Raw genomic sequence first — 14,615 nt, 5'->3', positions numbered from 1 at the left:
AGGAAGGAAGGAAGGACTCTACCCACCTCCTTCATCAGTTTTCCAGGAACAGACTTAAAGATTTTTCCTGGAATTAGAATCAAACAGCAGCTTTCAGACCTTCTGCATAAAAATGGACGCCGTGGTTAGAGGAGGCGGGGCTCCTCATAACTGGTTTAAACCGGATCAGGAACAAGCTAAACTAGACTCCGCCCCATTATAGAGCCCTGGGGACCAGGAACCTACCCAGGTTGACGTCCGGCAGCATCTTATCCAGGAACTGGGACTCCAGGCTGAACGGCGACAGGAAGTCAGCCAGCAGCTGGCTGTTACTGAGCTCCGGGTACAGCAGCAGCCTCTGGACACACAAACACAGAGAGAACCGGGTCAGGTTCTGGTTCTGGGGGTCAGGTTCTGGTTCTGGTTCTGGTTCTGCGCCCCGCAGCCAGACGCCCGCCTCCAGAAGGACGACGTACCCGCAGATATTCCTCGAACTCCTCCCGCTTGGACTCCAGGAACTCGTAGTTCTTGGGTCCGATGAGGCGTTTGGAGGGAAGCTGAGCGTCTGAGAAGGTTCCTGAAGGAAAGGAAGAAGGTCAGAAGCTGCAGGTGGAAGGATGGAGATGCTGCTGCTGGATGGTCACCATGGAACTCTGTGAGTTTGGACTCCAGAACGTAGAACTCCAGGTATCTTCTGTAAACCGTCCAGGACTCTGGTTCATGACCGGCTGGAGGAGGAGAGATGATCCGTTAGAAAAGAAGAACCTTGGCGAAGGTCCGGAGGTCCGGTTCCGACTCACCGTTCTTCCGGTCCTTCCTCTCCACGTCGATGCAGAACACGGGGACCTTCTCCCTCTTCACCGGGTCTTCGTAGAAGTCGATGAAGGGCATGGAGACGGTCCAGGCCGCCAGGTTTCTCTGGTTGAGCGGCGTGGCGGTGGGCTCGGCGGGGGCGTCGTCCTCCATGACGATGGTGGCCTCCTCCACCTGCACAGACGGCTCAGATAGCAGAACATCTGCTGCAGCAGGGGGAATGGGCGCCAGGCGGGCCGCTCACCGTGTCGTCCTCCGTGTCGCCGGCGGCGCCGGGCGGCAGCAGGGCGCCCTCCATCGTGGTGCTCCTGAACACGCCTTTGATCTTGCTGCCGATCCTGCTGATGCCGAACGGCTCGCCGCGTTTGGAAGCGTTCCTGAACAAGCAGCAGAATGGCGGTTAGAGGCGTCGCAGATGAAGGACCTTCAGCCGGGCCGAGCAGAACCAGAGCTGGACTCGCTGAGACAGAAGCTTCCTGGACCTTCAGAACCAGCAGCAGGTTCTGTCCGTGGTACCGAGTTAGAACCGGGGAGCCGCCTGCAAGGAGTCCAACACTCACCTGTTCTCCTCACGCTGAAATAAAACCAATGATGCCAGAAAAACCAGAACCGAGCGTCTGGGTCGGGTTTTATCCTGGAACCAACCTGTTGATCCTGGAGCTCCTGGTTGGAGATTCGGCTCCTTTCAGCAGGTGTCTGAAGTACTGGGAACCAGAACGGATCCGATCAACAGAACTGTTCACTTTAAGCCCTCCGACCCAAACTGGGACTGAAGGAATAAAATAAACACATTTTTAGCTAAATCTGGTTCATCTGGAGGGATTCTCCTCGTATGTTAATGGAAAGTTTAGTGGAAGGAAAAAGTGTGTTAATAACCACAGGAGACGCAGCAGGAGGCGACTGATGGACATCAGTTAAAGCTATAGTGGAGGACGTGGATCATCTATATCAGTGGTCCTCATAGCTGTCAATCATTCTAATGATATGTTTACATCATTGTCCTCGTTTTCTCTTACTGGTAACGAGTCTGACATAGTGGGAAAGCTTCTTTTGGAAAGTTAGCTTGTATGAGCGATGCTAACAGCACTATTAAAGAGAGAGTGCATGAGGAGAAATGGGCGACCAAGGCAGCGTTCTGCGGCACGCATGGCCTCAGCCCCCCCACCCCCACCCTGTATGTGATGGTTTTTACTGAAACTGAAATCTCGATTACAATGGAAATTATAGTTGATAAAAAAGTTATTGATTGATTGATTAGCAGGAGTTCCCTCTTGGGAGCGGGTACGGGGTTGTGCATTTTTTTTTTTAAGTAAAGAGGGCGGGTCTTTTAATAAATTCATCAACATCCTCCACTATACCTTTAATTATAGGAAGTAGAAACTGTGGATCTTTTTCCTTCCCCATAACTTTCCATGAACATTCCAGGACCGTCCAGCAGCTTCAGGATAAACGCGTTTCCTTCTTTGTGACGTTCTGATTTGCGGAGGTGCTTGATGACCTCAGAGCGGTGACCTCTGGATGGAGGCGTGTTTTTCTTACTTCGTCGCTGTGGCAGAACATGGGCGTGAAAACTCGCTCCAGCAGAGAGAGGACGTGTTCGTACGCCTCAAACAGGCAGGTCATCTTCTGCAGCTTCACCACGTCCTGGTACGGCGCCGCGGCGACTGGAAGCGAGCACAGCAGCACGTCAGCACGGAGCGCAGCGACTGGAAGGATCCGCTGCTCAGAGCGAATCATTCATTTAAAAACAAACACTGATTTGTTTTTTTATCTTTATAGTATTTAAATAAGTTTTCCATCTTTTCTAGAACTTTAATCATTTTTAAAGTCTTTTCTGGAAGTCTAAATCATTTTTTCTGGTATTTTATTAACCTTTTTTTATTTCTTATTATTATTATTGAGCATCACTGTGTGCACCAAACCAGTCCAAAGCTCTGGTTTCCTGTATATTTCATTAGAAATGGATCACTGGGATTACTGGACAGGAAGACACAGAGCAGATGGACGTCCTGAGGAGACTGAGGTCCTGAGGACATCTGCAGATGTTCTACCAGTCTGTGGTTTCCAGTGTCCTCTTCTACGCTGTGGTGCTGGGGGAGCAGCACCTCCATTAAGGACGGCTCCAGACTGGACCAACTGGGGAGGCCAGCCGGCTCTGTGATTGGCTGGAAGCTGGACCCTGTCAGCTTTTCTTAGCTCTTTACTTATATTAGATATTTATAGATCTAAGGAAACATTTCAGGATATTACAACTTTTTTATGCTTTTTTGTTCTATATTCAGTCTTTTTATATTTACTGTTGTAGTTTTATCTTTAATGGCGTCTTGCTTTAACTCTGTGTGCTCTATGGAAGCTACTGGAACCAGAATCTCCCTGAAGGAGTAATCCCACAGGATTAATAAAGTTTAGTCTAATGCTACATTCAGACCTCAGGCAGCAGGTTTACATGCTAAGTCGGAGCAGACGCTTCAGCCGCTCGTCAGAACTGAAGGCGTTTCTGCTGCTCCTGCTGCTTTAGGTCTGAATGCATTTCTATTTGACTTCAGTTCATTTTACTTTATTTTATTTATATTTTTATGCATTTTTCAATTAGATTTTTTTTTCTTTTTAGATCCTTTTCAATGAATCTTTATCGTTTTCTCTCTGGGTGTTTTTTCCAGGTGTGTTTCTCCATCGTTTCCATGGAGACCGTCAATAGTTTTAGTAAATCTCCTCATTCACACCGATGGTGGTGAGCTACACTGGAGCCTCCCTCTGACCACCATCGCTAGGCAATGCGGGATAAATGCCTTGCCCAAGGACACAGTGGCAGTGAAAGCTGGAGGCGGGGTTTAAACCGACAGCCCTCCAGTTGTAGGTCAAACTCCTGCAGCCCCATAATAGTTAAGAATATATGTTTAACTGATAAAGGATCTAAATGTTCTGATCAGAACCGGCTCTATTGGACCTGCAGCGTTCAGATGAATAAAGGTTCTGAACCCAGAACATCTCTGTAGAACCTCAGACCCAGACTGAAGCTCCTTCTAATGCAGGAGGAAGGTTCAGGCACCGTTGTGGATCTCCTCCACGATGAGCGGGTCGAAGCTGATCTTGTCGATGCTCTCCTCCAGGCAGTAGGTCTGGTAGATGTGGACCACCTCGCCGTGCAGACGCTGCAGCTCCGAGTCGCTCAGCTCCGGACTCAGGATCTTATCGTTCAGCTCCTCTGGAACACGGAGGTTCTGAAGGTTAAACCGGATCCCAGATCCGGCGGATCGGAGTACGGCGGCGTGTTCCGGATCTTACCCACAGCCAGGCAGAACTGCAGCACGTGAACGGCTCCTTCCTGCTTCAGGAAGTTCAGGAACCGGAAGAGGAGATCCTGCTGCTCCCTGATCTCCTTCAGCTCCAGCTTCAGCACCTGGAGGGAGGGGGGGAGGGGCTTCAGCGAGCAGATTAAACCCCGCCTCTCTGATGGTAGAAGGTCAAACTCACAGACGGCTTCTTGTTGCTGATGCTGGTGTATTTCTGCAGGAAGGGAACCAGCGCAGACGGAGGCTCTGTAGCTTCTTCTGGCTGCAGATGGAGAACATCTGGATGAATCTGTCCTACCGTGAGGGGGAGGAGCTTAGCGCCAGGCGCCATCCACACACTAAGCTTACCGGGTTGTTGTCCAGGAAGATGAGCACCATGAGGTTGACGGTGTCCTAAACAGGAAGAGGTGGATGTTAGGAACCCTGGAAGATCTTCACCGCCTGGATGATCAGTTTAAAGATAAACCAACAGCTCCGCTTTAAACACGCCGCACAAACATTTACGGAATTTTAGCTAAATATTATCAACATAAAATAAGCCTCATTTTATATCTTTAGAATAACAGATGTTAAAATGATTGGTTACCATAGAAACCGACTAATAAAGCAATCAAACAATGACTTCATCATTTACGTGAATCGGGCCTCCAGGTGGGTTTTTATTTTTATTTTGTCCTCTAGTATAAAATCAAACTTTAATTTTTAATAACTTCCATGTTTTTTAACAGCAGTCAATAAAAAACAGCAGAAAGCTTCTCTGTGACCTCAGAGGTTCTGATCCGTCTCTGGTTGGATCATGTGACCCAGAGCGCCGCTTCCTGTCAGTCTGAGCTAAGCTAACAGCTGTTAGCTCTGAGCCTCAGCTCATCTAGAGGAAGTCCAGGATTCTAGACCTGCTGGTCCAAACTGGTCCGATACCAGAACCAGAACACGGACTGGTTCATTTAGGGACAGAGCAGTGCTGCAACGGGGCCCTGAGGGGCCCCTGAGCCACAGTGGAGGTGAAGCATGGACCCGTCCGCCTCCTTTACTTACCGGGTCGGCCATGAAGTCCATAGTCGGCAGGAGGACGGATCCGGCCATCACTTCCCGAAGCAGCAGAGCCAGAGACCTGGAGCAGGAACAGAAGCTGGATCAGAACCTCGCTGGTCCGTCTGGGTTCGGTACCTGGTTCTGGAGACGTCACCGGCAGTCGGTGGCTTTGGGAGGCATGACGTAGGAGAAGAGCATCTCTGTCAGCTTCCTCAGGTACAGCAGTTCGTCCCTCCGGCTGTGCAGCGCGGCGTGGAGGTCGGCGCCGTATTCCTCCAGAGCCGCTTCCTGGAGGTCCTCCATGTTCTTCACTGAACACAGGAACCCAAAGAACGGCCCCGTTAACGCCTGCGGGGTCCGATTACAGACCTTCCTCTGTGACTGATCAGCAGCTCTGATCTCTTTACCTTTGGCTGCAGCTTTAGACAGAACCTCCATGTGCTTCATCAGAACCTTCATCACTTTGTCTGCAAACACAGACGGGAAATCCACCTGAAAACAAGCAGAAAACTTTGGTTAGAAAACAAAATATAGAATTATCTCCCACATCATGGCCCCTGTTCCCCGCGGCCCCCGTTCACCCTGGCCCCTGTTCACCGCGGCCACCATTCCCCGCGGCCCCCGTTCACCCTGGCCCCTGTTCACCCTGGCCCCCATTCACCGCGGCCACCATTCACCCTGGCCCCTGTTCACAGCGGCCACCGTTCCCCGCGGCCCCCGTTCACCCTGGCCCCTGTTCACCCTGGGCCCCGTTCACCCTGGCCCCTGTTCACCCTGGACCCCGTTCACCGCGGCCACCGTTCACCCTGGGCCCTGTTCACCCTGGACCCCGTTCACCGCGGCCACCGTTCACCCTGGGCCCTGTTCACCCTGGGCCCCGTTCACCGCGGCCACCGTTCACCCTGGCCCCGGTTCACAGCGGCCCCTGTTCAACCTGGCCCGTGTTTATCGCGGCCCCCGTTCACCCTGGCCCCTGTTTATCGCAGCCCCTGTTCACAGCGGCCCCCGTTCACCCTGGCCCCTGTTCACAGCGGCCCTGATCATCGTGGCCCCTGATCATCGGGGCCCCTGTCCCCCTAATGCTTCCTGACCTTCTGGGCTCTGCGGATCAGCACCGATGCAAAGAAGCGAAAAGTCATCCTGACTTCATCCAGACAGGCTTCATCCTCGGTGATGTCCCTGAAAGCAGAGCAGGAAGTTAAAGGAAGCTCCGCCTACCTGCCTGCGTGACGCCGGAACCTTTGACCTCTCACCTGTACCAGGGGTGCACAAACGTTTCCAGAGCCAGCTCAAACACCTGCAGACAGGACAGGTGAGAACGCCATCAGCATGAATGGGATCAGAACCGAGCCGGGCTCCTTACCTCCGCCACCGCGGCGTCCACCTTGGAGGGAACCTTCAGGTCCAACCAGGGCTGGTGGTTCTCCAGGAGCAGAGTGGGCCTGAAGCAGACAGACAGTTATTACACACCTGAGAACCTGCTGACTCTGACACCCCCAAATAAAATCTATGCTGACATCAGGAACACCACATGGTGGTGGCAGCATCATGCTATGGGACAGCAGAGAAGATGGAAGGAGCTAAATTAGTACAACAATCCTAAATACCCAGAGGTCTAATGGACGGTTAGATGAACGGCCTAGTCAAAGTCCGGACCTGAAACTCTCTTTAAGGGGAAGCTGATGTTGGGATCAGGAGACGTTTAACGAGGAGCAGCAGGAGGTTCTACAGAGTTCTGACCCGGCCCGCCTGAACAGCAAAGTTTTAGCGCTGCGAAAACTTCCGTGACTCACCGGTGTCGTTTGCATCTGATCTTCCCACAGACGGCGCAGCTGTGGCCCAGAGGGAAGAGCTCGGCTTCCTGGCGCTGTGGGACACAGAGACAGTCAGAAGACCCGCAGGTTCTGAAGCAGGCGGAGAAGCGGAGAGCGTCCCACCTTGTTCCTGGGTTTGATGGGGAACAGGAAGCTGGGAACCAGCGAGTCCGGTCTGAGCGAGCAGTAGAAGGTGAAGATCCCGGCCAGCAGCGACCAGAACACCATCAGGACGTGGAGGTACCTGCAGGGACGGGATTCACCCTCAGGAAATACCAGGCAGCTGCCTGGGGCCCCAACTTCCTGGGGGCCCCAGAAAACTCTGTTTCCATGTGTGGTTAATCCAACTATTCCTTATTTCTGCAATGCAACCAGAACGCTGATAATATGAAGTGTATCTCAGCCCCCCCCCCTTAAAGTGCTGCGTTCACTATTACTATGAAACTAATTTTAAGAAAAATTGACTTATTTACTTAGACTGATATTTTTTGCAGTGTAATAAAACAGGATCAAAGGATTAACTCGTTTTTTTAGATTCACCACATAAACAGATTTTATGGCGGGTTCTGCTTTGATCCTGCCAAACAGAACCGGGTCACGTGACCCTGCAGGGGATCAGCCACCTTCATCCTCCTCCTCCTCCTCACCTGTTGAGCAGCACAGTGAGCGCCAGCAGCGCCACCATCAGGCAGCAGGTCAGCGGGTACTGCCGGCCTGCCTCCCTCAGGACCTCCACCTTCACGCCGCGCAGCAGCTCCTCCATGCGGCGCCTCCAGGCCGCCATCCCGGCGGAGCAAACACCGGAAAAACGCCTCTAAGCGGGACCTTCAGGGGCCAAGAGCCCCAGGCTGAGAAATAAAAGCCGGTTCATCCGGAAGCGGTCTGTTAGTCGGTCCCGGTTCGGGTTCTGGGTCCAGGTTCTGGTTCTCCTGCAGCTTTAGTCCAAACTTTGCTTCTGGTTGGAGACTTCTCCGGGTCGGAGCCACTTCCTCTCCGGCAGGGCGCTTTAATCCCACAGCGGGTTGCCAGGTCCGACAGAAAGACGCAGAGCTTCTGATGTTTGATCCTTCTTCACTTTCTGGGAAATGATTGAAGTTTTTATTTCATATTTTATAAGATCCGGTTTGTTTTCTCCTTCCAGGATAACTGAGCTCTAAAACATGGAGTCTCTCCTGCTTCCTGCAGCTGCCTGAACATCAGCTGTGCTGCGTTCACTGACCGCCACATAAACCCGCCGCTCCACACCGGAAGCTTCCTTCACCTTTACCGACGCGGCCAGGTGTAAAGTGCTGACGTCATCAGTTATGGCCGCTAAGCAGAGCGTATTCCTGCCCCAACATGGCAACCCACATTCCAAACATCCCCACTTCCGGTTAAACGATCGTTTGTTTTGGTGTGAAGCAGCCCAGAGCATTACTCCGCCTCCACTGTGGCTGCCTGTCAGGGGGAACCTCTGGTTCTGTTAGTCAGGGGTCACCAATTAGAAACCAGCAGGTCCGAATAAAGAAAACCAGCAACCAGTAAAGGTCCAGAGACATTTTTAATGATCTGTTACTTTAAACTGAATTTAACACAAATAAAATGAGGTTTTTTTTAATGCATCCATGTTATAGATTTAATTTTTAAAGAAAAAAAAGAAACTTTTTCCATTTAACATCTAAATATTATTTGAAGTAGAGAACAACAATCGTTCAGTTTGGTTTATAGATAATTTCCTGATTCCCATATTTTCTCAAACCCCTGAACTGATGGTTTGTTATTTTCTTTCTTTTTTCTGTCTTAATGTTGGCAGTGGGCTTTAGGCTGCCCTGCAAGGCTTTAAACCTGGGTTTAACCGGAGACTAAGCCATTCTCAAGCACATATCAAGGAGCTCATTTTGAGCCTGGATCCAGATTTATTGTTGATTCTGTTCATGGTGGAGAATCCTGCTTCACAGCAGCAGGTTGAGCCAAACATCCTCTAAATGTGCAGGGTCATCTTTGAGCACGCCATTTCACTTTTCTTTCACCAGTTCACCGCAGTTCTTCCAGCAGTCCACACTTTCTCTGCTCTCTTTTTCTCATGGTCTTCTCCTTCTTTCCCATCGCCCGGCTTGCCACAGGTTTGCCTGCTGTGTCTAAAAGTAGCAGCAGCAGCAACCCAGACTGACAGCTCATTGGCTCATTTGGATCACGTGCAGCCTGGAGCCGGACGCTCCCCAGGGCTTTACCGTATTAACAGGAGAAGAGGCGCAAGGGAAATTAGACAGTTTCTGGACAACATTCAGTAATTTATAAATGATTTAAATCAGGTTGGGTCTGGATTAGCCGGCAGGTGGATCCGGATCGCTAATCCGTCAAAAGGGGTTCCGGGGGCTTGTTTTGGATCCCTCCCATGGAGGCCTCTGATTTCTCATTCAATCGTGACCTTTGACCCTGTGGTTCTGGGCCCTCCTGGAGTCCGTTTACCGGAGCGGTTCTCCTCTGATCCGTTCTCGCTGCGTTTCTCCAGAACCCTTTAGAAATCAGGAGCCGTTCCGGCAGATCGATGAATTTTATCTCTCATCTGATGAGGAACAACTTCCCGCCTACTTCCTGTAGCCAGACGGGTTCTGTTCAAGTGATTTATCAGTTTATCCTAATAAATAAAATGTTTCGGATGTCAAATTCAGTAACAAAATGATATAAAACATCAATAAAAAATGTTCCCTCTCCCAGGTAAGAGGAACTTCTCTTTAAACGTGTTTTCAGAAATTAACCCTTTATAGGGCCTCAGTGAAATACTTTGAAAATCCAGATTTAATCCAAGACCTTATTACCTTTATATAGATATTTTATTTTTTTATGAATGTCAACATAATAACAAGAAACACCAATTTGCCCGAATATATTGAGAAAAATAAAAGTGCTTCTAGAAGAAATTCATGAAAAACAGAAAAGAAACACATTTTATTGGTCCAACGTCACTTTAGAGGCATTAATGCTGATACTGGAACGTAGGTTTTAGTTTAGAAACCTCAATATAATTATTAACTAGACTTATTAACTTATTAATTAGCTTTTTACCTTTTTTTTTTTACTTTATTTCCAGTAGGTATTCTATCATTACCTACTGAATGTGGGAAACATTTATTAAGGGGTATGAAAGGGATTAAAATGTGTAATTTGCCCTTTAAAAGGTTTTCTAATTTCCTGTTTTATCAAAGATGAAAGCAGTTCATTTTAAAACTATAAATAATATCTATCTCTCTGCAGATTTCTGAAAATTTAAATCTAATCACAACGATCTATAATCAGCAGAATGTGTTTTTTTTTTAAAGGTTTTTATGTGGTTATTATGATTGGTTATTAACTAAAAATGTGATTCCTAATTTAAATATAAAGGAGTAAAATTAGGATGAACTTTTCAGGACAAAATGTGGATTTTTTATTTTTATTCAAAGGTGCAGATTCTTTAGTTTCTCTGAATCTCAAAGCTTCTAACGTGATTTTAAGTTTTCAAACCTCAATAAGCCTTAAAGTTTATTTCACTTTAGCTAAACCTGTTTTAATTTTTATTTATATTCTTTTAATCAGTTTAAGTTTATATTGTTTTGTCTGATAAAAACTGTTATGGATGGAATATGTTAAACTGTACTTTTCCCATTTTGAAATTTATTTAAGAAATCTGTTTTATAAAAAGATTTGATGTGAATTTGTTGCTAAAAGATCAAATCTAAACTCTTCTTTCAAACTGAAATCAGTCCATATTTCTGTAAATGTGTGAAACTAAAGGATCGAGTGAGAAAAGCAGCCGGTTGAAGGTTAACGAGTTTATTAGAAAAATAAGTTTAGGTTTAGGCGGCTGTACAGTATAAAACATTTCCTCTGCAGGAGCTCAGAGCAGATCCAGCAACAGCTTCCTGTTTTAAAGCACTTAAAGGAGAAGCTAACATGCTGTGTTCTACTACAACTCCCAGAATGCCTTTCAGCGCCTCACAGACGGCTCCTTAATCCGAGCCAACGGAGCCAGGACCGCTGCGGCGGACCTTTTACGGATCAGATATTCCCAAAGCAGAACGTTTCTGAGGCCGTTAGCGTCGGATCTGGACTCGGGTCCAGAACCGGGTCCAGAACAGAGTCCAGATCCCAGGCTGTGGTTCTGTCAGGCATGCTGGGAGGTCTGCTGGTGGAACACAGAACATCAGAGCAGAACCAGAACCTGAGGCTACTGGGTTTAAACAGATGAGGTTCTGATGGGAATCGAGGTTCTGCTGGATCATCAGGCTCCGTCTGTTCACACCCACCAGAACCTCAGCGTGCGAACCGGGCCTAATCAGAACCCAGTGAGGAACTGGGGGGGTGTGGAGAACTGTTAACCTTCCATCAGGGCGGTTCCAGCTCCGGTTCCCACCTGTGATCCAGTTCTGTTTGGCTCGGCTGATCCAGAACTCAACCGGGTCAGAACTGGTTCCAGGAGGTTCAGACCACATCAGCGTCAGGCTCTGAGTTCTGGTCCAAACAGAACTTTAAGGTTCTGCTTCGACCCAGAGTTCTTCCAAAGGTTCTGCTAACCTGCTGGGGGTCAGCAGAACCCGAGCGGGACCCAGATTGGATCATCAGGAGGAACCGCCCTCAGAATCAAACATTATTGGACTTGTAGCACCGGGCCCACGGCAGCAGAACGACGGTCCGGTCCAGTACCGACCCGTTTCATTCAACACAGATGAAGGGAAAGAAAAGTGGCGTCCTGAGTTTTTAGGAAGCGTCAGCTTCCATCACTCTGACGAACCGCCAGGTTCTGCTTGGTTCTGGGCGCTCAGAACCAGACGACCCAGTCGGTTCTGGAGCGGAAGACTGAGGGTCATTTTAGCAGCTCTTCTGTTCAAGGTTCTGTTGAGGCCCGGTTAGAGAGGAGCAGCAGCCTAGATCCCGCCTCCCTCCCTCCCTCCCTCCACACTGAGGTAGTTAAACCCGCTCTGCTGGAAGGTCCCGCCTCCGGCGCCGGGTTCTGATGATCCGAGTCCAACTCCAGAACAGAACAGAGTTCAAGGCTCCAAACAGAAACAGATTCATCCAGAAGAATCCGGGCTCAGGTGGATCCGAGTGTCCCTCCGTCTGCTCCTCGGCGAGGCCGGATCCCCATCGGACCGCGCAGTCAGCTGACCTTACCGTTTCCTCCAGCGGGCGGGGCCGGGCCGGTCCTCATAGCAACACGTCGGCGGCGGCCTCCACGCCTTTCTCCTGCTAGTCGGGGTAACAAAAGGCAGCAGTTAGAGACGGGAGACGGGAGCGGCGCCGCACGGGTCCGCACATGCACAGAACCGGCCGGAAACCGGAGCGCCACGCACACAGGGAGGGGAGGAAAGCGGTGAGCAGCCCTAGAGCTAGACCAGACAGATGCGCCAGGGGGGGGGTGTGAGTCATGCAAAGCAGCTAACCAACACAGGAGGCGCATGCAGGGTTAGAGTCCAGGGCGGGAAATCAACAGCAGGAAAGATCCTTCTGGGACAAGAAAAGCTTCGCCTCAAACATCAAACCAGATTCTGCTCTAACCCCCCCACCCCACCCCACCCCCCCACAGTGATGTAAAGAACTGGGGGCTTACGCTTGATGCTGCGTCCAGTGAATTTAGGACACCAAATTTGTGAGACATTAATGTTTCTGGACATGATAAGAATGGAGTGACTACACAGAGAGGCATGCAGGGTGACGCCGCGTCCGCAAACCTTCAGTCCTTCTCTTCCTCAAGGAGCCTTTCAATTTCAAGGAAATTTGGACAGAGAATTTGGCCAAACATGAATTTTCAACACAATTTGAAGTTTTTTGTTGTTTTTTTTTTCTTACACGAGTGCGTGTACGTTTATTAAAGCAGACAAACAGCAAAGAATACAAGCCAAAAAAAAAAAAAAAATAGGACGGCTCTGTTACCCGGACGACACAGATCCTCATTTCATGGCGTGGAAGTACAGGTTTAGGACACATTATGTTGCCGTTAGCAACGTCAAACATGGAACCAGGATGTGTAAAAACATACAGAAAGCTTTAGCCAAATAGACAGCTAGCTGCAGCACAAACCTGCCTCTAAAAACAGGGGAGAAGAAGAGCAGTTCGCCAGAAACAGGTGGGGGTGGGGTTACGTTTGGAGTCCAAGCGGGTTTTTTTTGTTTTTTTTGGTTTTATGTACAGAGATCTTGCCAGTTGTCACCAATTTGGAGGGAAAAAATGCAGCGTGCGACTGAGCGCCAATCAGATCAAGTCTTTAAAGCAAAAGAGAAAAATCAGGATGTTTTTATTTTAGATCGAAGCCCTACTGCTTTACTTCCACTGCTGCCCAAAAGAATCCTGATAAAATTCCTGGTTGTCAGATTTGTAACCGGAATAGTTACCAGAATGATCACCACCTTGGAGCGGTTGCTGAGCAATGGGTTGCGAGCCCCAGTTCTGATTCTGGGTCTGGCGGCGCTTGGAATCTGGCTGGTTGTAGCCATCAGCTTTGCGCTTTCCTCCTACATTTCCACCGCGGCCGCCCCGCGCACCACGTACCCCTCCTCGCCCTCTCGGCGGCACGCCTCCTCTTGATCCGCGTCCTCCACGGCCCAATCCGGGCACGCCGCCGCCACCGCCGCGCTGCGAGAAGCTGGCTCTGCCTCTGGGTGCGCCGGCCCCGCCGCGGCCCCTCACCGGGGAGGCTCCGCCCCTGGGCCCCCGGCTGGCGCCCCGCCCCCGCCCCGGGGTCTGGAAGTCGTCGTAGCCGTAGTAGGGGTCGTCGTAGCCGCCACGGTAGTTGTGGTAGTCGTAGCCATAGTAATCGTAGTAGTCGTCGTAGCTGTAGTAATCCTGAGGGTAACCGTAGCCGCCCCGGTTGCCCCCTCGGCCCCGCCCCCTGGTGGGAGGAGCCACGTGAGGAGGAGGGTAGTAGTAATAATCATCATACCTGCAGGAGGGAGAACAGAGCGTGTTAGCTGCTGTTGATGAACTAATCGACCTGCTGGGGCCTGCGGAGCGCCGCGGGCGGCCATGTTGGCTCAGCATCAGGGCTGTTAACAGCAACATCCGCCTTCTCCTATGGGCAGACATTGGTGACGCCATCTTGGGGAGGTCACAGCTGGGCTCTGTGTAATGTGCTCAGCCGGAACAGAATCAACTTTAATACTTTAAAATTTTATTATATTAAACTCATTTTCAGTATTGCCTTTTTTTTTACTGAAAACAAACAAATGATTCAGTTTATTTTAATATTCTAAGTGGGTTAAAAGTAATAAAATATTCTAATTAGATGGATGCATGTTGCAAAGCACAAACACATTTTTATAACTTCTATATAATATATACATACACACATCTCTCTCAATACATATATATATAAAACTATACTGTAAAAATGTTGGAAGCTGTATATTGATGATCTGTTCTTTAGAAGCAAAGTATTTATATTTGTTAAAACACTGTTCAGTCCATTATTTTATTTTTTTTATTTATTTTTTATTTCATATTTTATGTGAATGTTATTTTCACTCATGTTTTAGCTGTTTTGCTTCTTTATTTACACTGTTTTATGTTCTACTTATTTATTTTTTTTACAGCATGTGGTCAGCTGAGGCTGTTTTTGAACAAATAAAATTGGATTGGACATTTTTTTTATATTCTGTCACTTATTCTATTATTTTTCTATATTTTTTAAGGTCCACAGTTGTGTGACCACTTCTGCTGCTGAAAGTTTACA

The 14,615-nt window shown here is 49.0% G+C and overlaps 2 protein-coding genes across 5 annotated transcripts in view; both read right to left on the bottom strand.

Moving 5' to 3' along the window:
• Window positions 1-8,150, bottom strand: part of LOC107104330 (sorting nexin-14-like) — a 15,220-nt gene extending 7,070 nt beyond the window's left edge. For both annotated transcript variants that reach the window (XM_015404315.1, XM_015404316.1), the window contains exons 1-21: window positions 7,579-8,150; window positions 7,055-7,175; window positions 6,911-6,984; window positions 6,481-6,559; window positions 6,371-6,414; window positions 6,209-6,296; window positions 5,525-5,609; window positions 5,272-5,428; window positions 5,121-5,196; window positions 4,434-4,478; window positions 4,267-4,347; window positions 4,078-4,192; window positions 3,842-3,997; window positions 2,332-2,456; window positions 1,438-1,496; window positions 1,037-1,169; window positions 780-966; window positions 624-707; window positions 456-556; window positions 226-337; window positions 27-67 (exon numbers count right to left, since the gene is read on the bottom strand). In XM_015404315.1, coding sequence (XP_015259801.1) covers window positions 27-67; window positions 226-337; window positions 456-556; window positions 624-707; window positions 780-966; window positions 1,037-1,169; window positions 1,438-1,496; window positions 2,332-2,456; window positions 3,842-3,997; window positions 4,078-4,192; window positions 4,267-4,347; window positions 4,434-4,478; window positions 5,121-5,196; window positions 5,272-5,428; window positions 5,525-5,609; window positions 6,209-6,296; window positions 6,371-6,414; window positions 6,481-6,559; window positions 6,911-6,984; window positions 7,055-7,175; window positions 7,579-7,715 — 2,100 coding nt within the window. In that variant the 5' untranslated portion in view covers window positions 7,716-8,150. The remainder of the gene's footprint in view (window positions 1-26; window positions 68-225; window positions 338-455; window positions 557-623; window positions 708-779; window positions 967-1,036; window positions 1,170-1,437; window positions 1,497-2,331; window positions 2,457-3,841; window positions 3,998-4,077; window positions 4,193-4,266; window positions 4,348-4,433; window positions 4,479-5,120; window positions 5,197-5,271; window positions 5,429-5,524; window positions 5,610-6,208; window positions 6,297-6,370; window positions 6,415-6,480; window positions 6,560-6,910; window positions 6,985-7,054; window positions 7,176-7,578) is intronic.
• A 2,557-nt stretch (window positions 8,151-10,707) lies between these two features.
• LOC107104328 (heterogeneous nuclear ribonucleoprotein Q-like) overlaps window positions 10,708-14,615 on the bottom strand; it is an 11,672-nt gene continuing 7,764 nt past the window's right edge. The window contains exons 10-11 of one of the 3 annotated variants that reach the window (XM_015404312.1): window positions 13,436-13,826; window positions 10,708-12,136 (exon numbers count right to left, since the gene is read on the bottom strand). In XM_015404312.1, coding sequence (XP_015259798.1) covers window positions 12,095-12,136; window positions 13,436-13,826 — 433 coding nt within the window. In that variant the 3' untranslated portion in view covers window positions 10,708-12,094. Of the gene's footprint in view, window positions 12,137-12,468; window positions 13,827-14,615 lie in introns of those variants that run through there. The other 2 variants (XM_015404313.1, XM_015404311.1) reach the window with 2 other exon arrangements.

The sequence above is a fragment of the Cyprinodon variegatus genome, unplaced genomic scaffold (genome assembly GCF_000732505.1).
Source record: "Cyprinodon variegatus isolate N-32 unplaced genomic scaffold, C_variegatus-1.0 Scaffold1691, whole genome shotgun sequence".
In the NCBI taxonomy this organism is placed as follows: domain Eukaryota; kingdom Metazoa; phylum Chordata; class Actinopteri; order Cyprinodontiformes; family Cyprinodontidae; genus Cyprinodon; species Cyprinodon variegatus.
Note: the sequence above shows the minus strand (reverse complement) of the source record. Positions and strands in the feature narration are given on the sequence as shown.